Source organism: Felis catus, chromosome A1 (genome assembly GCF_018350175.1).
Source record: "Felis catus isolate Fca126 chromosome A1, F.catus_Fca126_mat1.0, whole genome shotgun sequence".
NCBI lineage: Eukaryota > Metazoa > Chordata > Mammalia > Carnivora > Felidae > Felis > Felis catus.
In genome coordinates, this window is record NC_058368.1 from 116,334,743 (window position 1) to 116,361,127 (window position 26,385).

At 36.5% G+C, this 26,385-nt stretch overlaps 1 protein-coding gene and 1 pseudogene across 5 annotated transcripts in view; one reads left to right on the forward strand and one right to left on the reverse strand.

The window, feature by feature from the left end:
* LOC101093912 (ankyrin repeat and KH domain-containing protein 1) overlaps positions 1–26,385 on the forward strand; it is a 132,685-nt gene that overhangs the window by 18,499 nt on the left and 87,801 nt on the right. For all 5 annotated transcript variants that reach the window (XM_006927658.3, XM_045059953.1, XM_006927659.3 and 2 more), the window contains exons 2-7: positions 10,734–10,887; positions 16,561–16,717; positions 18,062–18,209; positions 18,935–19,082; positions 20,917–21,150; positions 23,519–23,613. In XM_006927658.3, coding sequence (XP_006927720.1) covers positions 10,734–10,887; positions 16,561–16,717; positions 18,062–18,209; positions 18,935–19,082; positions 20,917–21,150; positions 23,519–23,613 — 936 coding nt within the window. The remainder of the gene's footprint in view (positions 1–10,733; positions 10,888–16,560; positions 16,718–18,061; positions 18,210–18,934; positions 19,083–20,916; positions 21,151–23,518; positions 23,614–26,385) is intronic.
* Positions 23,963–25,258, reverse strand: LOC101094899 (annotated as a pseudogene).

The window sequence follows — 26,385 nt, forward strand, 5'->3', positions numbered from 1 at the left end:
CATTATACTCCATTGTTTAGAAGATTCGCTTAATACAGTTTGGTGTAGTAAAAAAGGGTATGAGTTTTGGGGTCCAAAATACGTGGCTTCAGATACCTGTATGGTTATGTGATCTTGGGCTAGTCCCTTAATTTTTCTGAGTTTCAGTTCCTTAAAATGATGATCAGTTAGTCTACTTCATCGAGTAGGTAAGATGATTGAATGGAATAACATATGGAAAATGCTGATAGATATGAGGCATTTTATTAATGGTAGCCTATTTTTTTAAAAGCACTTGATTCATGGGAGCTTTTGTTTTATTTTTTTGAGAGAATGAGTGAGAGGTGCATGCAAGCAGGGGAGGGGCAGAGAGAGAGCAAGCTCCATGCCCAGTGCTAAGCTGATGTTGGGCTCAGTCTCACAACCATGAGATCATGACCTGAGCCAAAATCAAGAGTCAGATGCTTAACTGATTAAGGCATCCAGGCACCCCTATTTTTTTTAAATAGCAGATTTATTATTATTATTATTATTATTATTATTAATTTTAAAGTAGACTCCATGCCCAATGTGGGACTTGAACTCACTACCCTGAGATTAAGAGTCACATGCTCTATCAGCTGAGCCTGCCAGCCCCCTCAAGTAGCTATTATTTTTAAGACCTTCCTTTCTGCCATCTTTCATTAGAAACTTAAAAAAAAAGTAGATTCTGTATTAAAAGTATAGTTTAGAAGTTAAGTTTTTGTAGCTGAACAAAGTGAAGTTAATTTTCTCCAGCTTTAACTTAGAATTAGGAAAAGCACAATGGTTCTCTCTTGTGCTGTGTGAAACTAATCAACTTCAGAAATCCGAAGATACTGTTGCCTTTTTTTTTAATGTTTATTTATTTATTTTGAGAGAGAAAAATAGAGAGCAAGCAGGGGAGGGGCAGAGAGAGAGGGAGACAGAGAATCCTAAGCAGGCTCCATAGTCATTGTGGAGTCCGATGTGGGGCTTGAACTCATGAACCATGAGATCATGACCTGAGCTGAAACCAAGAGTGGGCACTTAACTGACTGAGTCACCTAAGTGCCCTACCGTTGCCTTTTTTTGAGAAAAAGATGTGGGTCTGAATTTGGCAATACAGTTTTCCTTGTAGAAAGAAACTTGAAAAGCATATATGTTAAAGAATACAGCCTTTTTTGTTCCAGTATTCCAAGATGTTTTTGCTGATTTTATTGGGCCTTACAGGATCAGCAAAACTCATTCCTACATTTATCATTATTTGGTCCTAAATTGCAACTGTATTACTTTCTCCCTTTGAATACATCTTGGGGCATATTTGTGGTTGAAACTTTTTTATAATTTTTTTTTTCAGCGGTTATTTATTTTTGGGACAGAGAGAGACAGAGCATGAATGGGGGAGGGGCAGAGAGAGAGGGAGACACAGAATCGGAAACAGGCTCCAGGCTCTGAGCCATCAGCCCAGAGCCTGACGCGGGGCTTGAACTCACAGACTGCGAGATCGTGACCTGGCTGAAGTCGGACGCTTAACCGACTGTGCCACCCAGGCGCCCCTGTGGTTGAAACTTTTGAATACTGTGTTTTTTGCAAAAAGAAATTGCTATGTCCTTCAGTAATTATCTCTTGGAACACTGATCCATCCTTTTTTGCCCTTCCAAGTAGAAATCAATAGTAAGCCACCTACTTTCTAAAATTGGTGTAAATGCTGATTCTGGCTTAAAGTAGAGGGCTTACTTTGAGTGGGGAAAAGTAAAACATATTGGTCTATCCAAATATAAATTGTACAAAAGTGAAGAGAAATAGCAAATAGATTTTTAAAAAATTTTCAGATGTTTAAAATGTTTTATTTAGCTTTCCATTTTATTTATTTGTTTATTTATTTATTTATTTATTTATTCATTTATTTATTTATTTATTTTAAAAAGTTTATTTATTTATTTGTTTGTTTTGAGGGAGAAAGCGCAAGCAGTGGAGGGGTAGAGAAAAAGGAGAGAGCAAGAATCCCAAGTAGGCTCCACACTGCCAGTGTGCAGCCCAATGCGGGGCTTGAACCCACCAACTGTGAGATCATGACCTGAGCCAAAGCCGGACACTTAACCTACGGAGCTACCCAGGTGTCCCTTAGCTTTACATTTTAAATGATCAAATCTGAACCTCTTAAGGGAGCTCTATTTTTGAAAGTTTGTGAGGAAAAGGAGTATAAAAAATTTAGCCTTCCCTTGAGCTTTCTCATAGCTCCAGTTGGAATTCATGGGAGTGATGATTACTCTTAAAGTTAGCAGGAACAAAATTTGTGGCTACTAATATTTTAGTCTCTAACTCAAAATACAAATTTATTTAACATGTTTAAGAGAAAAGCTTCATAATTTATTGTTACATTAACAGGTGTTCTATGCAAAACAATGTGTTTTCAACTTGTATTTGAGAGCTTGATAGTCTTTATTTGATATAACCACGTGACTGGAGAATATATAAACAAACATATATATGTGCATTTTTTATGATCGAATGTTTCTTTTTTCACTAACTTTTACCTCTTAACTAGCAGTTGCTCTTTCCAGAAATATACCTTAGAGAAAGTAGCAGTTGGTTCTTGATGAATATATAGGTGAGGTTTTATTATTTTGCTTTTATAAGTCTTTTTTAAAACACTAATATCATAAAAGTTTTAATTATAACACTGCTTACTTAAACTTGTTAACTTTTTAAATCTTATTTATTATTTTTTTATGTTTATTTATTTTTGAGAGAGGGAGAGCAAGAGAGAGAGAGACAGAGTGTGAGCAGGGGAGGGATAGAGAGAGAGGGAGACACAGAATCTGAAGCAGGCTCCAGGCTCTGAGCTGTCAGCACAGAGCCCAAGGTAGGGCTTGAATTCACAGACCACAAGATCACGACCTGAGCTGAAGTTGGACACTTAGCTGACCGAGCCACTGAGGCGCCCCTATTTATTTTTTGTGGAATTGAGTTTTGGCCAAAGCATAGCTGGGTTAATGGTTTTTCTAACTAGATTTTGGTAATGTAACTGACATCATTTTTTTCAGGTGATAATATAATAGTTGAGTCTGTGGTTAATTTTCCTGGTAACTGTTGCTGTCCGGTTGTTCATTTCTGAAATGTCAAATGAGGTAAAAAATAGGAGAAAATGCTTGTTTCTGTTTTCCTTCTTGCCCTCCTTTGCATAAATTCTAGTTGAAGAGACTATAGTTACGTTTTTTAAAAAGAAGGGAGGGAGAGAAAAAACTTTTGGGAAGGAAGACTTAAAGTATTTTTGCCTTTAGCATTTATAAAAGATTACTTATAAAAAAACAACAGTTTTTGTGAACCAGAATTCCTCTCATCTTTTTACTTCAACCGTTTATTTTTGTACCTAATCAAAGATAGAAAAAAAAAGTTTGCAATCTTTAAGACTTGAAATAAACTTTATGGGTGCCTGGGTAGCTCGGTTGGTTGAACATCCGACTTTGGCTCTGTTCATGATTTCACCGTTTGTGAGTTCAAGCCCTGTGTCGGGCTCTGGGCGGACAGCTCAGACCCTGGAGATTGCTTCAGATTCTGTCTCCCTCTCTCTGCCCTTCCTCCACTTGCATTCTGCCTCTCTCTCTCTCAAAAATAAATAATCATTAAAAATTAATTTTAAAAAGGCTTCAAATAAACTTTATTGTCATTGTCAAAAACAGTACCATTATAAGTGGAAGTTTCATGTTTTGTTGCTCAGTGTAGTTGCTGGATAGAGATGAGCTATGTAACTGTCACTGGGCAGTAGAGACATTTCTGTGATCCTTTAGCTGTATATAAGATAAAAAACTATGAGCCTTCTGTATTTATACATGATAAAGACTAATTTAACTAGATCTAACATTATTTTGGACTTATCCATTTTGTGGACCTGTTTTTGGAGACTATCTCACCAAGCCTTTTATGTTAAATATACAGAATTTGTCTAATTTACTATTTCCATAGAGCTGTAGATGGTTTTCATGTTGGTTGACCAGATATATTTTGAGATAATGCTATTACAATCTGAATTATAAGTGTATGTATTTCAACAGGTTTATCAGGTGAGATATTTATGAATTGCCAAAAGCAAGCCACCAAGTATTCCCAAAGTAATAGACATAACTGGATATTTTTTACTTTTATTGAGTGCACATTGAGACAGGCTTTTAAAATTTTGAAGAAGGGGGTGCCTGGCTGGCTCAGTCGGTTGAGTGGCCGACTTCAGCTCAGGTCATGATCTCACAGCTTGTGAGTTCGAGCCCCACGTTGGGCTCTGTGCTGACAGCTCAGAGCCTGGAGCCTGCTTCAGATCAGTGTCTCCCTCTCTCTCTGCCCCAACCCACTCACATTCTGTCTCTGTCTCTCTCAAAAGTAAATAAACATTAAAAAAAATTTTTTTAATAAAAAAATAAATAAAATTTTGGAGAAGACAAGACAAAGGATATATTAGAGTTGAGTGCATTTTGGTACCTCTGATTGACATAAATGTATTCAGATCATTTGTGTATATAGTTATGTATAATTATTAACTCATTCTGAGAAACTTAACACTTTTCTAACAAGTGTTGTAGATATTTAGAATTTGATCTTTTGGGCCAGCATTTAAATATAAAATGCCTAAAACTACACTTGAAAATTCAAGTGATCATCACAGGAAAAATTATAGCTATGCGAAGTGATGGAACTTGCTGTGGTAATCATTTAGTATATACGTACATGAAATCATTATGTTGGACACCTTAAGCTCATAAAGTCTTGTATGTTAATTATATCTTAATGAAACTGAAAAAGTTAATAAAATGAAAAAAAGGAATTCAAGTGAGTGCTGATGAAAATGTATCATGTGAGATTCTTCATGAATATCACTCTTCCAGTTTGAAAAGGCATAGAATATAGACACTGGTGAGTGACAGGACAAAAGAGTTATAATTACATAAAATTTTAAAAATTACATTTATATAGTGTTTTATTATTTTCAAGTTATTTTACCTTATTTCATCATTTCAGTAGCATTGTAAGATAGGTAGGGCAGGTATTACCTTTGTTGATTGAGGAAGAAGTGGAACGTCAGAAATGCAGAAAGTGACAGCTTAACATCACACATAGTGCCTGATGAAACTGATACTTCAACCTAAGTCTCCTGACCTCTAGTACAATATTCTTTCCATTATGTCATGTTGCCTGATTGAAACTTGAATTTACATGCATTTTAAGATGTAGGAGAATTAAACTGAGTAAGTTGTTTTATGAATTTTAATTTTTGGAGAGAGGTTGTAAGCCTTTTGAAGGCATGGGACACATCTCTATTTTGTGTTTTTCTTCCAAACTTGATTCTTCCCAAGCACTTAGGCATGTGCTGTCTTGTGTATGTGATACTAACATTACTGACATCCAGGATGACATTGCTACTGATGTTCTCTCCTTCTCCTGGTGGTGACCAGATAGACCATGAGCAAATCAACTTTTGCATGTTGTTATTCAAATCTCTCCCCGGTTGTTCTGTGTAGCCTAAAGCTGTAGTTGTACTTTAGGTACTTTATAGTTTTTTAAAAAATTGATCTAAAGTTTACCTTACCATAAAATTTAGCATTTTAAAGTGTACAATTCAGTAGTTTTTTAGTATATTTACAAGGTTGTACAGCAACCTTCACCAGTATCTAATACCAGACGTTTTCATTATTCCAGAAAGAAACTTGAGACCTATTAGTACTCACTCTCATTCCTCCCTCTCTGACTGACTCTTCAGTTAACCACTAAGTTACTTTCTATCTCTATAAATCTGTTTCTGTTGGCCATTGCATGTAGGTGGAACCATACAATATGTGACTTCTTGTTTCTTCTTTCATTAAGCATAGTATTTGCAAGGTTCGCCTTGCATTCTATAGCATGTGTCATTACCTACTCCTGTGTTTTTAATTTATTTTTTTTAATGTTTTTATTTATTTTTGAGACAGAGAGAGACAGAGCATGAGCAGGGGAAGGGCAGAGAGAGAAGGAGACACAGAATCTGAACCAGGCTCCAGGCTCCAAGCTGTCAGCACAGAGCGTGACATGGGGCTGGAACCCACAGACTGTGAGCTCTTGACCTTAGCTGAAGTCGGATGCTCAACCAACTGAGCCACCCAGGCGCCCCTCATTACTTACTCCTTTTAATGGCCGAATAATATTACATTATATGGATATACCACATTTTGTTTATCCATTTACCAGTTGATAGACTTTTTTTTTCTAATTTTTGTCTATTGTGCATAATACAGGTGTGGCCTTCTGTATACATATTTTTGTATGTTTTAAATCCTCTTAGGTAGGGGTGCCTGGGTGACTTAGTTGGTTAAACATCCAACTTTTGCTCAGGACATGATCTTGTGGTTTGTGGGTTCAAGCCATGTGTCAGGCTCTGTGCTGACAGCTCAGAGCCTGGAGCCTGCTTCAGATCCTGTGTCTCCCTTTCTCTCTGCCCCTCCCCCACTCATCCTCTGTCTCTCTGTCTCTCTGTCTCTCTCTCTCTCTCTCTCTCAAAAATAAATAAACATAAAATCCTCTTAGGTATATACATAGAAGTGAAATTTCTGGGTCATATGGTTATTCTATGTTTAATTTTTGGAAAGCTGCAAAACTGTTCCCCACAGGGGTCGTGTCATTTAGATTCCCACGAGCAGTATATGAAGGACCTTGTATTTTTTTAGTGTGGACCACTCATTGCTTTCCAAATGCATCTTCAAGCCCATTTTTTATTTCATTCCCTTCTACCTCTATCCCCATGTCTGACTACCTAGTGAAATTCTACTCATCCTTCAAAGCCTAAGTTAAATGCTGCTGCTTGTGCAAAGTCTTGGATTACTGGGGCTGGAAGTGATTTCTCACTGTTTAATGCATGTAGTTGTACCATTTGTTTCTCTTTGGGGCCTTTTGTGATAGTCATGGTGCCTTTAACTTCTATCTTCTACCATATTTTTGTACTGTCAGGGTGCTTCATATAAAATAGTACTTGAGTAAATACCGTTTACTCATTGGGGAAATGAATGGGAGAGAATAGAAAATCCTTAACTTGGATTTTTAAAATGTTCCATGGTACCTATAATCTCTGTTTGTCTTCATAATATGTGTAATACCACACTAGACCAATACTTTTTATAAAATAGAAACGTTAACTTCTCAGTACGATTTGTAATAAAAAATTCTAGAATTTGGAATGATGGTTTTTCTGTTCTCATCACTGGTAAGTTCCTAGTAATACCTAATAATTTCTTGGGCCCGTGGGAAGATTTTTATTGTACACACAGTTATCTTTTAATATAATTTAACAACTGGTAGGCTGCATTTATCTTTTGGCATGGATTTAGAATGGCATCTTTGTCTGTAATTACATATTAAAGAAGCTGTGTTACAGGATAGTCATGTGGCTCCATGTTATTAGATCTGAAGTTTATTTTGTAAAATTTTAGTACTTCACCAGATAATAAAATGTAACCAAATCGTTTTCATTTTACAGTCTTTCTTAGGATGTTTTTTGGTGTCCATTATGAAACTGATGACAACAGCCAAATATGCCAAATAATGTAGTCCAAGTACTGTGGTCCTGTATGGTGGCCTTGTCTAGTAGTTAAGAGCACAGATTGTGTAGCTATGTGGCTTGGGTTTGAAACCTGTCCTTGTCTTTGTTATTTATTAGCTGTGTGACCGTGGAGAAGTACTTAACCTTTCTGTTCCTATTTTTCTATCTGTCTACAAATATGTTAACCTCCCTGGTTATACATATTTACATATTGCAGATGTATCTAGGTATATAAGTATATATTCATTATATACATGAGTAGTCATGTTCATGTTTACAATCATATACGTATATTTTTAGCAAAGTAAAGATCGTACTGTTTTGAATTTTGTGATTTTCATTTAACTTTATAAATGCTTTCTCATGTAACTAAATTATGCTTTAAAAACATTGTTTTTAATGACTACATGGTAGTCTATGCTGTGAATGTACAAAATGTATTTACCAAATTCCCCGTTGTAGTTTTTTTTCTCTCATTTTTGGAATTTGAATTAATGTGCAGTGACTACCCCTGCATATTTTTGTCTGGCTTTCAGATACTAAAAAAACTTTTTTTTTTTAAGTTTTACTTATTTAAGTAATCTCTACACCCAATGTGGGGCTCTAATTCACGACCCCCAGATCAAGAGCCACATGCTCTTCCAACTGAGTCTGCCAGGTGCCCTGTGGTTTTCAGATACTTTTTATTTATTTATTTTATTTTATTTTATTTTATTTTATTTTATTTTATTTTATTTTATTTTATTTTATTTTATTTTATTTTATTTTATTTTTTTTATATGAAGTTTATTGACAAATTGGTTTCCATACAACACCCAGTGCTCATCCCAAAAGGTGCCCTCCTCAATATCCATCACCCACCCTCTCCTCCCTCCCACCCCCCATCAACCCTCAGTTTGTTCTCAGTTTTTAAGAGTCTCTTATGCTTTGGCTCTCTCCCACTCTAACCTGTTTTTTTTTTTTTTTCCTTCCCCTACCCCATGGGTTCCTGTTAATTTCTCAGGGTCCACATAAGAGTGAAACCATATGGTATCTGTCTTTCTCTGTATGGCTTATTTCACTTAGCATCACACTCTCCAGTTCCATCCACGTTGCTACAAAAGGCCATATTTCATTTTTTCTCATTGCCACGTAGTACTCCATTGTGTATATAAACCACAATTTCTTTATCCATTCATCAGTTGATGGACATTTAGGCTCTTTCCATAATTTGGCTATTGTTGAGAGTGCTGCTATGAACATTGGGGTACAAGTGGCCCTATGCATCAGTACTCCTGTATCCCTTGGATAAATTCCTAGCAGTGCTATTGCTGGGTCATAGGGTAGGTCTATTTTTAATTTTCTGAGGAACCTCCACACTGCTTTCCAGAGCGGCTGCACCAATTTGCATTCCCACCAACAGTGCAAGAGGGTTCCCGTTTCTCCACATCCTCGCCAGCATCTATAGTCTCCTGATTTGTTCATTTTGGCCACTCTGACCGGCGTGAGGTGATACCTGAGTGTGGTTTTGATTTGTATTTCCCTGATAAGGAGCGACGCTGAACATCTTTTCATGTGCCTGTTGGCCATCCGGATGTCTTCTTTAGAGAAGTGTCTATTCATGTTTTCTGCCCATTTCTTCACTGGGTTATTTGTTTTTCGGGTGTGGAGTTTGGTGAGCTCTTTATAGATTTTGGATACTAGCCCTTTGTCCGATATGTCATTTGCGAATATCTTTTCCCATTCCGTTGGTTGCCTTTTAGTTTTGTTGGTTGTTTCCTTTGCTGTGCAGAAGCTTTTTATCTTCATAAGGTCCCAGTAATTCACTTTTGCTTTTAATTCCCTTGCTTTTGGGGATGTGTCGAGTAAGAGATTGCTACGGCTGAGGTCAGAGAGGTCTTTTCCTGCTTTCTCCTCTAAGGTTTTGATGGTTTCCTGTCTCACATTCAGGTCCTTTATCCATTTTGAGTTTATTTTTGTGAATGGTGTGAGAAAGTGGTCTAGTTTCAACCTTCTGCATGTTGCTGTCCAGTTCTCCCAGCACCATTTGTTAAAGAGGCTTTTTTCCATTGGATGTTCTTTCCTGCTTTGTCAAAGATGAGTTGGCCATACGTTTGTGGGTCTAGTTCTGGGGTTTCTATTCTATTCCATTGGTCTATGTGTCTGTTTTTGTGCCATTTCAGATACTTTTTAAAGGATAGATTCCTTAAAATGGAATTACTGAATCAAAGGGCATGAGCCTTTTAAAGCATTTTGGTACACATTTCCAAATTGCTTCCCAGAAAGATTGTACATATGTTACTTGTTGAGAAAATTAATTTAGAATTAACTTGTTTTGAAATTAGAGGGTTACATGTTTATTTTCATCAGTTGCTTTTGCTTATACCATTCGTTCATTTCAACGATTATGTTTTCAATACCTACTTTATATGATGTATTCTTAGGCCAGAGGATACAGCAGTGAACAAACAGGTATGTTTCCTAACCTCATTTAACTTTCTTGTCTGTAGGGCTCTAGATATTTGGCAGTGTTTTAAATACTATTTTCTTTTAAGAATCAGAATTTAATAAATTGATTAGAAGAGAGGAAAAAATGTGCCTTAATGACCTATCCATGCTATCTAGTCTTTTTTACTATCTAGTCCAATTTTCATCTTCCCAGGGGCTACATTCATGTACTTGTTTCATTTAAAAACAAAAAACAGGGGTGCCTGGGTGGCTCAGTCGGTTTAAGTGCCTGACTTCGGCTCAGGTCGTGATCTTGTGGTCTATGGGTTTGAGCCCCGCGTCAGGCTCTGTGCTGGCAGCTCGGAGCCTAGAGCCTGCTTCGGATTCTGTGTCTCCCTCTCTATTTGCCCCTCCCCTGCTCACTTGCTGTCTCTCTCTCTCTCTCTCTCTCTCTCTCTCAAAAATAAATAAACATTAAAAAAAATTTTTTTAAACAAAAAGAAACCAAGCTCTGTGCTAGGCACAGAAGATGAAATGCTCTTCAGGAAACTTGAATCTGGTGTATCTGAATTAGACTATAGTCATGTCTGAAGATAAGCAGATAGGCAGGACGCTCCCTCAAAGACCCTTCCCACAGCCTCATGTTTCTACGGTAATTTATCTGCTTGTACTTAAATTCTAAATCAGAAATCATATTACTTTAAATTATAGTTATTCTGACAATATGGAGATTAGTTTCATAGATACTGCATTTTTAACTCATAAACAGGTTGAATCGTTTATTTTGGACCAAGAAGATCTGGATAACCCAGTACTTAAAACAACATCAGAGATATTCTTATCAAGTACTGCAGAAGGAGCAGACTTACGCACTGTGGATCCAGAGACACAGGCACGATTAGAAGCATTGCTGGAAGCAGCAGGTAATTTATTTCTTGTTTTGTTATTTTCATCTCTTTAAAAGTCTAGATCTCTGTACAAAGCTGTGCAAGATTGCCCCAAAATTATATAACATTATATGAGATTTGAACTCTTAGTATGTGTTATGTTTTTTATTGTTCATGTTTTATATTTAAAAAATTCTTGGTTGAAAGTTTTTAGAGAATGATTTCTGGGCTCAACCCTATTTTTAAAGGTCTTAGATAATCAGATACTTATCAATGAAAACTTATCTATTTCCAATTACATTATAAATGTGTGAGATAAATTTGGTTCCTTAAATTATGAATCTTTGATCTGAACTGATTTAAGGGTATTCTGCATGTGATTTTTTACTCATTTTAGTCTAGGAATAACTTAATTATTATAAGTTGCTAGTTTTTTAATGTTTATTTATTTTTGAGAGAGAGAACGCTCTTGCACATGCGCTTGTGTGCAGGAGGGGCAGAGAGAGAGGGAGACAGGATCTGAAGCAGGTTCTGTTCTGCACTGACAGCAGAGAGCCCAGTGCAGGACTTGAACTCACGGACCAGACCGTGAGATCATGACCTAAGCCAAAGTCAGATGCTCAACCACCTGACTCAGCCAGGTGCCCCTATGAGTGGCTATTGTTTAAAAAAAGATGTTTATTTATTTTAAGAGAAGGAAAAAGAGAGGGTATGCATGCATGTGAGCAGGAGAGGGGCAGGGAGAGAGGTAGAGCTGCGAGTGCAGAGCCTGATGCAGGAATCAATCATACAAACTGTGAGATCATGACCTGAGCTGAAATTGAGAGTTTGACACCTAACTGAACCACCCAGGTGCCTCATAAGTTGCTATTTTTTATTATATTATTTTATTTTATTTATTATTTTATTACTATTGTTTATATTGAACACCCTGTTTATTATTTGCTGTACCAAGTCTCCATTCCACTATAAAGAAAGGCTTTTTATCAGCTAAAATTGTTTTAAGAAGGAAGTTAACTTTTTTAAATCTTCTATGTTGTTTTTTTTTATATTGCTTTTGAGATATGTTCACTTTGTGTGACACTCTTTTTAGTTACTTATTTAGCATAAATATATGTGTATGTTAAATACATGTAAGAATTTAATCTAGAGGAATGTATAGGTTATTTTTTAAAATAGTGCCTAAAAAATAAATAAAAAAATAGTGCCTAAAAACTTGTTAGAGTGCCATATATACTTTAAACCATGTTAAAGCTATTAAACTCCAGAAAATTCAAAATAAAAAAGTTTTAAAGTATAGAAATTTGATTCAGTTACTGAGTACTCTAATAAGCATAATATTCAGATTATGAATAATTCAGAAAAATCACAGCAGCTTTTTAGCACATTTCATATTGACTGAACAATACAGTATCAATTTCATCAAATAATGACAAGGACAAGAGCTAAAATAAATTGAACATTTTTTGGTAAAGTTTAGTCATTTATTCTGAGGGGCACCTCAATGGCTCAGTTAAGTGTCTGACTTCAGCTCAGGTCATGATCCCACAGTTCGTGGGTTTGAGCCCCGCGTCGGGCTCTGTGCTGACAGCTCAGAGCCTGGAACCTGCCTCAGATTCTTTGTCTCCCTCTCTCTCTGCCCGTCTCCTGCACACGCTCTGTCTCTCTGTCTCAAATTTATTTATTTTGAGAGAGGGAGTGGGAGAGAGTGGGGGTTGAGCCGAGGGAGAAGAGAGAGAATCCGAAGCAGACTACGTGCTCAGTGTGGAGTATGATGCTGGGGTCAATCTCATGACTGTGAGATCACTACGTGAGCCACCCAGGCACCCCAAATTGAGCATTTTTCTATTATTCTTGGAAAGACAGATGTTATGCTAAAAATGACCTTACTTGTTATCATCTTGTTATTCCTTTAATTCTGTCCTGTTATGGAAAAGCACAGGTACAATTTGTAACCCATTGACTTTTAGTCTACCTTACTGTATCTTTTTGGAACTGATAGAAACTTAAAATTAAATTGAACAAAATAAGACTGTTTAAATTAGGGCAGAACTAGTAATAAAAAAAAAAAGGTATAAAGATCACATCACATTGATAATGACATTGAATGTCCTTCCCTTCTAGTCTGGATTTCCTGTAAATCTCCTACTTGTGATTTAGGGATATACTGTATAAGATTCCTGAAATGGGAGTGCCATGACCACCCTCTAATTTTTTTGTTTGTTTGTTTGTTTGTTTGTTTGTTTGCTTTGGAATCTTACATTCTTTTGCTTAGAGCAGAGAGAAACTTGGAGAAAAGTCTTCTCTGTTTTCCTTTTCTTAGAAAAGGTTTAGGCTTTGTTTTCTGGTGGTAGCATATCTTTACTCTCTGGTTTAGGCTGACACTTCACTCATGTTGAGCGTACTATTCCTTAATTCCTAACTAAGGGCTTTAAACTAATTTCTCCTTTTTTCTGGCACCTCATGATTCTTATTCAGGGCTGTTTTCTGGTACATTAAGCACTTTTCTTTCCCTGTTTTCTCTTAATTCATAGAAGTCTAGAAAAAGCAGCGAGATACCTTAGAATTGCCTGTTTTTCATACATATATTGATAGAAAGAAAAGAAACCTTGAAAGTAATGCTTATCTGCCTTTCAGGAGGTGTTAAAAACTATTGAATTTAAAAATTTTGCTTATTTTGACAATTTAAACTCCATACACAGTTAGATATGTCTTTGGTGTGTCCAAAGAAATTGTCAAATGTATTTTAAAATGATGTGCTTCTTTCTAAGAACTGTGCAAGTCAACTGTTTAATGAATATTTTCTTTTTGTCCTAGAGCATTTTCATTTGCTTTTTGGACATTGGTTTCAGGAATTTTTAGACTCTGTGGTTTTTTGTTTTTGCTTTTAAGTAGTCTCTACACCCAATGTAGGGCTCAAACTCATGACCCTAAGATGAACAGTCACATTCTCCACCAACTAAGCCAGCCAGGTGCTCCTAGATTCTGTGTTTCTAATTGTGAGACTATATTAGGCATTACTAGGCTTATTAAGGAAAATAGAATTTTTGACACTATTTTAACTGAAAAAATGAAATGGAAAATATTTTTTCTTTAAGATTCTTTGATATTCTTAGAGAAAATGAAGAATCTTAAAGCTATTTCAAGAATTTCATTTATTTATTTATTTTTGTTGTTATTTTTAATTTTTTGAGAGGGGAAAGAGCATGAGCAGGGGAGGTGCAGAGGGAGGGAAAGAGAAGGAGATAGAGAATCCCAAACAGGTTCCACACTGTCAGAGCAGAGCCTGACACGGGGCTCAAACTCCGGAACCGTGAGATCATAACCTGAGCCGAAATCAAGACTTGGATGCTTAACCGACTGAGCCACCCAGGCACCTCCGTTTTTAATTTTTTTAAAGATTTTATTTTTGAGTAATCTCCACATGCAATTTGGGGCTCAAACTCACAACACTGATACCGAGTCACATGCTCTACTGACTCAGCCAGTCAGGTGCCCCACAAGAATAATTTTTAAAAATTATGTTCTTCTAAATTATAAATATAATACGATCAAAGGTAGGTAAAGCAATATGAAATGTATTAAGTAGATAATAAAACCTTCCTGTTGTTAAGGTTTACATATACTTCCAGGCTTTTTCCTGTGTAGCTTTATAAATGCGTGTATATATTTAAACACATAATTTTTAAAACAATGAAGTAAGCGTCACATTACACAAAATGTATTGTAACTCCCTTTTTTTCACTTAATTTATTGTGGGCATCCTTGTATAACATGGTATGTCTCTTTCTCCTTGTTTTGTTTTGTTTTGTTTTTAATCATTTTGGGAAAGAGTGGGAAAGAGGGAGAATGAGAGGGAGAGGGAGAGAGAGAGAATCCTAAGTAGGGTGTCAGTGCAGAGCCCATCGCAGGGCTCGATCTCATGAATTGGGAGATCATGACCTGAGCCCAAATCAAGAGTCAAATGCTTAACCGACTAAGCTACCCAGGTGCCCCACTTTCTTTAAAGGGTAAGATAATATTCTCTTGCTTAGATGTATCATGATTTATTTTACAGTTCCTTATCAAGGGATATTTAGGTTATTTCCTCTTTTCCCATATTACAAATAATGATGTAGTTGATATTCATTTATAATTTTTCTTATTTGTGCAAGTATCTTTATAGGACAAATTATTAGAAAGTGGTATCACTGTGTCAAAGAATGTTTACACTTAAAGTTTTGCATTTAAAAAATTATATATATATAAAATTTTATACATTTAGATCTTCAGTCTACTTGGTATTTATTTTTGGGAATGGAGTGAATTAGAGATCCGTCTTAATTTTCAAATGATAATCACTTTCTGAACAGTGTTTTTGAAATAAGCCCTCCCATCTCCTTTGATTTGAAATGTCAATTTACAAATGATCTAGGGCTTTTTTCTTTTTTAAGTTTATTTATTTTGAGAGAGAGAGAGCATGCATATGCATGCAGAAGGGGCAGAGAGAGAGGGAATGAGAGAGAATACCAAGTAGGCTCCCACACTGTCAGCACAGAACCCAACGTGGGGCTCAAACTCACAAACTGAGATCATGACCTGAGCTGAAATCAAGAGTCGAACACTCAACCGACTGAGCCACGTAGACACCTCATCTCTTGTATATCCTTGATATAATTATCTGTTTCTGTGCAGATAACATACTGTTATAATTTTCTTTCTTTTTTTTAAATTTTTTTTTAATGTTTATTCATTATTGAGAGACAGAGCATGAGTATGGAAGGGGCAGAGAGAGGAGGAGACAAAAAATCTGAAACAGGCTCTGGGTTCTGAGCTGTTACCATAGAGCCTGATGCGGGACTCGAGCTCACAAACCGCGAGATCATGACCTTAGCTGAAGTCGGACACTCAACCGACTGAACCACCCAGGTGCCCCTCATGCTGTTATAATTTTCATGGCATCCTAATACATTTTATATCTTATTGGGAAAATTTTCCCTTCTTTCTTTCCTTGTTGTTGTTCTCCAAAACTTCATTATTTTTCTCTCATTTGCAGCAGTGATCAGGCAATGATATTATCATCAAAATTTTCTATTACAGCAGTATCTGATTCCTCACTGAATCTAGATAAAAAGATTTATTGGCAACTTAGACACCTAATAGCCCCACTAGACTGTGAGCTCTGTAAGGACAGGAACTATGCCTTATCCCTTTTTGCCTTCCCAATGTCTGGCAAATCACAAGCACATAATAAATATAAGAATGAACTTATTTCAGTTTATACTGTTATCCTAGAAGATGGTTCTAGGTGGCTCTTCAACCAAAGGGAAAAACTGTTGGATTGTTTGTTATAATAGTACAGAATATTCCCTTTATTACTACTGAAAAGAGTATAGATAAATATGATCTTATACTAGAGATCTTACAGTATGACTATATATTTTGAAAGAACTTTCATTTTCCTCAATGAGCCTCACGTTAAGTTACATTTGGAATTAGGTAGGGAACAAATTAATATGATGTGCATTGTAAAGATGGAAAGACTAAAACAGGTGGTTATGTGATGGCCTTTTGACATTAGTGGCAAAATTGATATCAGCCTTATGTTCTGAATGTCAGCTTTATTATGGCGACTCTGCCCTACATAGTAGTGTTTAGAAATGTAATTACAATTTGCACTTTATGTTTTTTCTTCCCCTGTGCTGTCTGATTCATTGACGCATGCTGAAGGAATTGGCAAATTGTCAACTGCTGATGGTAAAGCTTTTGCAGACCCTGAGGTACTCCGGAGACTGACATCCTCAGTAAGTTGTGCACTAGATGAAGCTGCTGCTGCACTGACCCGAATGAGAGCAGAAAACAGCCACAATGCAGGACAAGTAGACACGTATGTGTATATAATGAATTCTTCTGGATATTAGACATTTTCTGGAGTGGACTTTGGGGAAGTAACAAATTTTGGTCAAGTATATCTTTTGGAGGGAATTATAATCTGTAGCTAAGTGGCTATTAGAATGGCTATTAATGTTTTAAGTATATATATATATATATATATATGTATATATATATGGTGTTATATATATATGTATATAAAAATAGATATTATATCTTTATTCTTGCATTCTACTTATATTCATTGAGCGTTCTTGTGGAATGAAAATACCACAAGTGAAAAATCCAAAGTGAATAAAGATCTGATTTCTATTTCTAAGGCAGTTACTTACTCTAATGATTATCCTAGTACACTCTAAACTGACTGCTTAAGTAATAATAAATGAAATAGGTTGCTCCAATCCAAGTGCTTGCTACTCAAATATGATTCGTAAGTAGCAGTAGCAGCAAGCAGCTCCTTAGATCTCATTAGAATGCAGAATTCCAGACCTCACCTCAGAATCTCAATCAGAATCTGTATTTTAACAAGAAAAATGGGTGATTCATGTGCATATTAAAGTTTGAGATTTATCAATTTTTTTTAATGGTTATTCATTTTTGAGAGACAGATAGACAGACAGACAGTGTGAGCAGGAGAGGGGCGGGAGACACAGAATTGGAAGCAGGCTCCAGGCTCTGAGCTGTCAGCACAGAGCTTAATGCGGGGCTCAAACCCACAAACCACGAGACCATGACCTGAGCCAAAGTTGGATACTTAACCAACCGAGCCACCCAGGCACCCCTCTTTTTTTTTTTTTTTAAAGTTTTGGGGTTTTGTTGTTGTTGTTGTTTTAAGTAACCTCTACACCCAACATGGGGCTTGAACTCACAATCCTGAGATTAAGAGTTGCATGCTCTACTGACTGAGCTAGCCAGGCTCCCTGATTTTGTTAAACATTCTGTAGTAAAATTTTTACATAGATTGAAACTTCTGTTACCAAATAAAATTTTAAACCATGGAATTATATCCCAAATGTCTTTGGGGATTATTGCATTGGTAGAGTTTAAAAACTTGTACATGTACTTTATTTAAAATTTAATATGACAATATGTTAGAACATTTCACAAAATAAAAATGACAGCTGTTTTCATATTCACTTATTGCCTTTCTGGCTTGGTTGGCCTACCTGAATAATTAGTATTGCAAACAAGATGCTCAGCACACAAAATGTTCATGCAATTTTTTTTCCTTACCATATCAACATTTTTCTATGTATGACTCTTTGTATTTAATGTAATTTATTTTGAGAGGGTTCTGAGTCTTTCTGTGTTGGCTAATTGTTGATGGTTTTGTTTTCAGTCGTAGTCTGGCAGAAGCTTGTTCAGATGGGGATGTGAATGCTGTTCGTAAATTGCTAGATGAAGGCAGAAGTGTAAATGAACATACAGAAGAAGGAGAAAGTCTGCTGTGTTTGGCTTGTTCAGCAGGGTATTATGAATTAGCACAAGTAAGCAGAAATTATCTTGAGTGATTGAAATTGTGGAAAGATTTTGATTTTTGTTATCACTAATAAAAGAAATTATAATTAGAGGGCAAGTTCTTTCCTTTCAGGCAGTGGGTAAAATAGAAACTGTACATAATTAATTTTGTTGCCTACACACGCAATTGGGCATGGTCCATTTTTCTGCTCAAAAATTTTTTTACTCAGAACTGTTCCTAATGAATAAGAAGCACATAGAAATAATAGTAATATTTTAAAACTCATCCCTAGAAATAATACACAGCTATAATAGAAAGTAGTGATTTATTTTCATTTCATCCAGATTACCTCAATTCTTATAGTTTTTTTTCTGTCTGTTTTAGCGGTATTGGGAAATACCCATGTGTTTACCAGATAGTTTCTGTTTGGGGAGTATAGTTTTGCCATTCTCTTGCTAGATAATCCCAAGCATAACACAAATTCTTTGAAAAGAGCAGTTAACATTTTATCATGGTTTGGCTAATGTGATTACTTACATTACCTAAAGATTAATATGTAATGGAATTGTAAAAAATAATGTCTAACTTAGTGTTTTAAGTGGTGAGCACTGGCATATTTTCCCAAAAGGTGGTTATTTTTTTATTTTTCTTCACCCCTACTCTAAAAGAATATCTTTCCAGATTCAGTATATTCTCTAGAAGTACTATTAATAGTAAGAATTGACATTCCCTCTGTGTGTATGTGTTTTAAAGGTATTGCTTGCTATGCATGCTAATGTTGAAGATCGAGGGAATAAAGGAGATATAACTCCCCTAATGGCAGCATCCAGTGGAGGTTACTTAGATATCGTGAAATTATTACTTCTTCATGATGCAGATGTCAACTCCCAGTCAGCAACAGGTAAGTAGAAAGTGATGTGTAAATTTGAGGAAAGGAAACTGATACATTTAATTGTAACCTGAGAGATAAAAATTTGATTTTTACATCTGCGCAACAGTAGTGAACCTACAGAAAAATCTTAACCATTGTTCAGGATCTCTGAGTAAAATATAAATTAATTTGATATCAAAAGACTGAGATTGTGTTTGCCTAAGAGTGACAGTTTTTCTTTTGGGGACACTTTCTTTTTTGCCATAATGATATGTAACATATAAAGAGGCAAAATTATGAACTGTATCTCTTATAATTCTTTATCTCATTTAAATCCACCTCTCTTGTCTTTAGATTATAAATTAACCTGAGATTATTTACCCTGTGGTAAATAATTTTCATGTCAGGCATACCGAATGCATTTACTATTAAGATATTCTTGTGGCAGAATGAAAGTTATTATAGTAAGGGCTGTTCTTTTAGTTATTTGCGTTTCCTAGACACACAGACTGGAGGAGCCTTGGTCATGTGTCTTGAGTTATAAGCATAGTTTTAGTAGTAGGATTCCTTGGATTTAATGAGGCAACAACATAATTTTTAAAAATTTGCATAATGAAAGCATATCAGTGTTTCATACCATTAAGTGAATATTAAATGTAGCCTTATTTTTTTTAATGATTTTTTAAAGTGAATTTATTTATTTTGAGTGAGCGTGAGGGTACATGCAAGAGGGGAAGGGCAGAGAGAGAGGGAGAGAGAGAATCCCAAGCAGGCCCTGTACTAACAGTGAGGAGGAAGCCCCTAGGAAGTCTTGCTCATTTTAAAAATAAATTAGGTGAGATGCCTGGGTGGCTCGGTGAGTCAAGCTTCTGACTCTTGGTTTCGGCTCAGGTCATAATCTCATGGTTCATGAGCTTGAGCCCCATCCCCGGCTCTGTGCTGACAGTATGGAGCCTGCTTGGGATTCTCTCTCTCCCTCTCTCTCTGTTCCTCCTCTGCTCATGTTCGCTTTTGCGTGCATGCGCTCTCTAAATAAACAAACAAACTTCAAAAAAAAAAAATAATAAAATAAGCAAGACTTCCCAGAAGGATTTGTAGACCATTTTGCTGACCACTTTGTCTTAGTTGTAATAATAGTAATATGCTTAATGTGTAACATGGTTGAACAGTTGAATTCTGAACACATTGGATTCTTTAATGTTACTCTTCTTGCTGAATCTTTAAAACAGTCTTCTTTAGTCTCATACTGTTGGATAGTTAAACCACTTCTCTTACCCCCTCTAATAAATAAAAATCCTCAAAATAAAATCAGGAAAGAAAGAAGTGGCAAACCAAGGGATAATGACCTTGTAAAGAGATTTTTCTTTTGAAGGAATTATGCTGAGGGGGGTTTATATCTTCCTACTTCATTAGCTTGTCAAGTGAGATTAAGTGTCATTTAAAAAAAAAATCCCCTTTTAGCATATTTTTATCTAAAATATTCTATGTATCATTCAAAATGATTCTTTTTTTTCAGTACAGTACAATTTATGAATATTTAACATTTTCTTTCTATGTATATTCATGTCTTAATTTTCTTTTACCTTTCCTTTATACATTTTATTCATAAGACAATTCATTGTTTTAGGTACATTTTCCATCTGACACATATCTTTAGCAGGAAGAGAAGTAAATTGACCTGTTTATAATAAATCTTTTAATTAGTAAGAAAATTAAGATTGCTACTTCTAACCAATAGAACAAAAAAACTTGAGATGATAGTTTTAGTGGTTTATGTAAAGGAACTGAAGAGGTAGAGCTTGAGCATGGCATAATTATAATTGTCTCCATTTTATCATAATTCTATATTTTTGGCTTCTGTTAGGAAATACTGCACTAACTTACGCCTGTGCTGGAGGATTTGTTGACATTGTGAAAGTGCTACTTAATGAAGGTGCAAATATAGAAGATCATAATGAAAATGGACATACCCCCTTGATGGAAGCAGCCAGTGCAGGTCATGTGGAAGTTGCAAGAGTTCTTCTGGATCATGGGGCAGGCATCAACACTCATTCAAATGAATTCAAAGAAAGTGCTCTTACCCTTGCATGCTACAAAGGTACTCTCTCTATATATGAATATTTATATATATTTTTCATATCAACTTTGAATATTTAAATATTTGAATTTTGAGGGTTCTTTTTTAGTGTGTATATATTTTGAGCAAGAGACAGAGAACAGACAGCACGTGCATGTGCATGTGCACAAGCTGGGGAAGGAGCAGAGAGAGAGAGAGAAAATCCCAAGCAGGCTCCACACTCTCAGTGCAGAGCCCAATGTAGGGCTCGATGTCACAAACCATGAGATCATGACCTAAGACGAAATCAAGAGTTGGACACTCAACTGTCTGAGCCACATAAGCGCCCCGAGGATTAAATATTTGAATTAATTTTGTATTACTTAGGTTTTCCTTGTGCTGTCAAATTATCTAGCTTCTAAGAGATTATATAGAAAGTCTATTTTAGTCTGTATCTCATAAAGCATAATTTAACAGTGTGTTTATTATTTTAATTTCTATTTATTCAGGTAGCTATGAAGTCAACAAAAACTTGTAGCATAAAACTTGAAGGTTTCTGTTATTTAATAACTTTTGTTTTATATGATTTTTCCAACTATTACTTCAAAAATAAAGCACACTCAGATAACAGTAAAAATAATAATCACAGTTGATATAGAAAACTTGAAAAACACAGAATAGGGTAAGGAAAAGAAATTTTACAATGACATGTAATGTTACCCCCTAAAGATGAAGGCATGTAAACAGTATTTTAGTATATTTACTTCCAGTGTGTTTTTTAAGCATATATATATATAAACATATGTATAATTTTTAAACTAAACAACCAAACTTAACTGTTTTGTAGTGTGCTTATTTTATTTAGCAATATGTCATGAACATTTCCCATCTCAAGAAATATTTTTCTAACACAGCTTTTGGTGGTCACATAGTACTTCACTATTTCAGGAGTGGGTTAGGCTGCACATGTCATGAAACCTAAATTAAGAATTATTTGAACAAAAGAGAAGCTTTTTCTTTTTTACATAAATCAAGTCCAAGGGTAGGCTGTCTAGAGCTAGTTTAGCAGCAGTTCCACTGCTATCAAGATCTCAGAATTCTCTTTTTTCTGCTCTACCTTTCTAGTATGTGGTTTCTATCCTCAAAGTTACCTACACTCCAAAATGGTAGCTAGAGCCCCAGCAATCCATATTCTAGGAAGGATGAAAGGGTAAGGGCAAAATGGGGAGTGTCCTTCAATTTAGTAAGCTACCTTTAAGGAATCTTCATAGAAGTTCTGCCTTATAGCTACCACTTATATCTCACCGGCTACACATAACAAGGGAGGCTGGGAAATGTAGTCTTTTAGTCAGGCATGTTGCCACTCAGATAAAATCAGAGTTCTACTATTAAGGAAGACTGAAAGAGTTGGTATTGGGTAGGGAACTCGTAGTCTTTGCAAATACTTCAGATGGATGCACCATAATGCCTATTGTTGGACACTTGAATTGTTCCCAGTTTTTCACTATTATTAAAAACACTGTAATAACATCCTTGTGTAGACATCTTTGCCTAATCTCTGATTATTTCCTTAGGATAAATTCCTGGAAGTGGAATTGCTGGGTCAAAGGGTATGGACATTTTTAAGGCTTTTGATACATATTGCCAAATTGCCTTCTAGAAAGGTTGAACCAATTTACACTCCCACCAGCAGTGTTTGAGAGTGCCCTTTATCCCACCCTACACCCTCACCAACACTGGGTATTATCATTCTTTTTAATATTTGCCATTTTGATAATAGAAAATGGTGTCTCATTTTAATTTGCATTTGTTTAATAGGAAGGTTTAATTTTTTTTTTCAGTTTAGTAATCATTTGCTTTTCTTTTTTAATAACCATTTCATGTCCTTCATCCATTTTTCTACTGGAGTGTTTGTCTTTTTCTTGCTGACTATTAAGGCTTTTTATATATTAAATGTATCCAGAGGGTTGAAATTATTTTGAAAGGATTATTCTATGCCTGTTCATTTCCACAGTGAGTTTATGGTCATTATGTTAATGCTGTTTTTATGAAAAATATGATGCAAACATACTTTACCTGGCATTTGATTTGATTTCGGTGTTTTGATTTGATAGTTTGATAAGTAGTTTATAATAGAATATATAATACTATTATTGCTTTATTTAACTTGAATTATGTGCTTTGAACTAATTCAATCTTTAAAACCTAGATACCTTGACGAGAGCCTGCTTATTAGTTTGGATTGGCTTTGTAAAAGTGTCATTGCTTTATTGAATGAAAAATTAATTCTCTTATAAACTTTTGTATAGATACCTGAAAGAAAATGATTCCTCATTTTAATTCTTACGTATTAAATTAATACTCAGTTCTTTAGAAATACAATTTTAAAATTTGTGTTCTTTTCTTTAAGGCCATCTGGATATGGTTCGCTTTCTACTTGACGCTGGTGCAGATCAAGAGCACAAAACAGATGAGATGCACACTGCCTTAATGGAGGCTTGCATGGTAATTTTAAATTGCACTCACTTGAAACAACATTATTGAAAAACAATGTTTTGTTTAACCTTTGTTTTTGTTTTTGTTTTGTTTGTTTTGGAAGAGAACTTTTTTTAATGTTTATTTATTTTTGAGAGAGAGATAGAGTGTGAGTGGGTGAGGGGCAGAGAGCAAGGCAGACGGAGGATCTGAAGCAGGCTCGACGCCAACAGCAGAGAGCCCGATGTGGGGCTCAAACTCAGGAACTGTGAGATCAGGATCTGAGCTGAAGTAGGAAGCTTAACCGACTGAGCCACCCAGGTACCCCAGAAGAGAACTTTTTATTACTTTTATGTACAGAAAATTCAACAGCATACACTTAGCCCAGTTTGGTGGACAGTTATTTAGCCTTTCCTTTTTCCAACTTGGCAATGCAAACCACTGACTTTGGACCCCGTACGTTGCTTCCCCAGTGATAGTGGATCTCATCATATCTGTTGTTGTAATTGGTCCTGATAGCTTCCACCAGCTTAGGCAGAGCTTCTTTGTCTTCCAAGTTAAGCTGTGTGAAGTCAACAGTGGTACAGGTCTTTCCGTGGGCCAGAAACCCCAATCTGGGCCTTCCCCTTGATAAAGCAGTAGGGAACCCGCATCTTAAGACACAGGACATGTAGGAAGTCAATCAGCTCAGTGGGTCCACATCATGTGCAGTTACTACCAAGTGAACCTTCTTATTTTCTATTGAGGTGGTGGTAGTACTAACCCCAGCTTGAAGGACAGGTGGCCTCTTAGTGGGGACACCCTCTTTCCCTGCAGCTTTCTTCTCAGACCAGGTCAACAGTCTCTCCTTCTTCTCTTGCTTTGTCTCTGTTCTGTATTTATGGGCCAGCTTAAGCAGCTGAGTAGCTGTTTGGTGGTATAGAGCCTGGGTGAACTGGTTAATTGCGGGAGGTACTTTTATTTTATTTTTATTTTTTGTGCGGAAGGCACTTTTAAAGTTTATTTATTATTTATTTTGAGAGAGTGTGCGAGCATGAGCAGGGGATTAGCAGAGAGAGAGGCAGAATCCCAAGCAGGCTCCATGCTCACAATATGGAGCCTGATGCCAGGCTTGAACCCACAAACTCTGAGATCATTACCTGAGCCGAAACCAAGAGTTGGATGCTCAACCAAATGAGCCATCCAGGTGCCCTCGGGAGGCACTTTTATTTTTTTTTTAATTTATTTTTTTTTTCAACGTTTATTTATTTTTGGGACAGAGAGAGACAGAGCATGAACGGGGGAGGGGCAGAGAGAGAGGGAGACACAGAATCGGAAACAGGCTCCAGGCTCTGAGCCATCAGCCCAGAGCCCGACGCGGGGCTCGAACTCACGGACCGCGAGATCGTGACCTGGCTGAAGTCGGACGCTTAACCGACTGCGCCACCCAGGCGCCCCAAAGCACTTTTAAATGTTCATAGAGTTTATAGCCCTTTGCCACTATAGGTGGATGTAGTGGGGCCATTTGACAAAGCAGGTAAGGTTCCTTTTGGGCTGGATATCCTGTCTGATGCCAAAATTCTTGGACCTTTTCTCAGGTGGAATTGACCACCTTCTTGGCCTCCTGCTTCTTCATTGCAGCAGGGGCCAGAGCCACCTTCCTCCCTGTAACCTTCTTTCCTTTTGGCATCTTGGATGGCTGGAGGAGACTTGTTTAACTTTAATCGGAAATCTGTCAATGTAGGAAGCACTACAAAAGGCAGGCTTGGCTCTGTCATTTCCAACACACCGATAGACTTATTCCCCCCCCCCCCCCCTTTTTTCTGTTTTTGTGTTAAAAGACACATAACAGGGGCGCCTGGGTGGCTTAGTCAGTTGGGCGACCGACTTCAGCTCAGGTCATGATCTTGCAGTCAGTGAGTTCGAGCCCTGCATTGGGCTCTGAGCTGACAGCTCAGAGCCTGGAGCCTGCTTCAGATTCTGTGTCTCCTTCTCTCTCTGCTCCTCCCCTGCTTGTGCTCTGTCTCTTTCTGTCTCTCAAAAATGGATAAACATTAAAAAAATTAAAAAGACACATAACATAAAATTTACCATCTTAGCCATTTTTAAAAGATTTTATTAAAATAAATAAATATTTTATTTTTAAGTAATCACTACACCCAACATGGGGCTCAAACTCACAACCCCAAAATCAAGAATTGCATTTCTAACAACTGAGCCAGCCAGCTGCCTCCCCCATCGTAGCCTTTTTGTTAAGTGTACAGTTCAGTGGTATTAAATACATTAATAATGTTATGTAACCATCACCACTGTCCATCTTCATAACTCTTTTCATCTTGTAAAACTGAAATCCTGGGGCGCCTGGGTGGCTCAGTCGGTTGGGCATCCGACTTCGGCTTAGGTCATGATCTCGCGGTCCGTGGGTTCGAGCCCCGTGTTGGGCTCTGTGCTGACAGCTTGGAGCCTGGAGCCTGTTTCGGATTCTGTGTCTCCCTCTTTCTCTGACCCTCACCTGTTCATGCTCTCTGTCTGTCTCAAAAATAAATAAATGTTAAAAAAAAAAAAAGTTTAAAAAAAAAAAACTGAAATCCTGTACTCATTCAATAACAATTTCCCATTCCCTGCTTTCCCTAGCCCCTGGCAATCACCATTCTATTTTTTGTCTATGATTTTGGCTACTCTAATTATCTTGCTGAAGACTAATCATACAGGGCACCTGGGTGGCTCTATTGGTTAAAGTGTCTGACTCTTGATTTTGGCTCACATCATGATCTCAGGGTTGTGAGATTTAGCCCTGCATCAGGCTCTGCATTGAGCACGGAG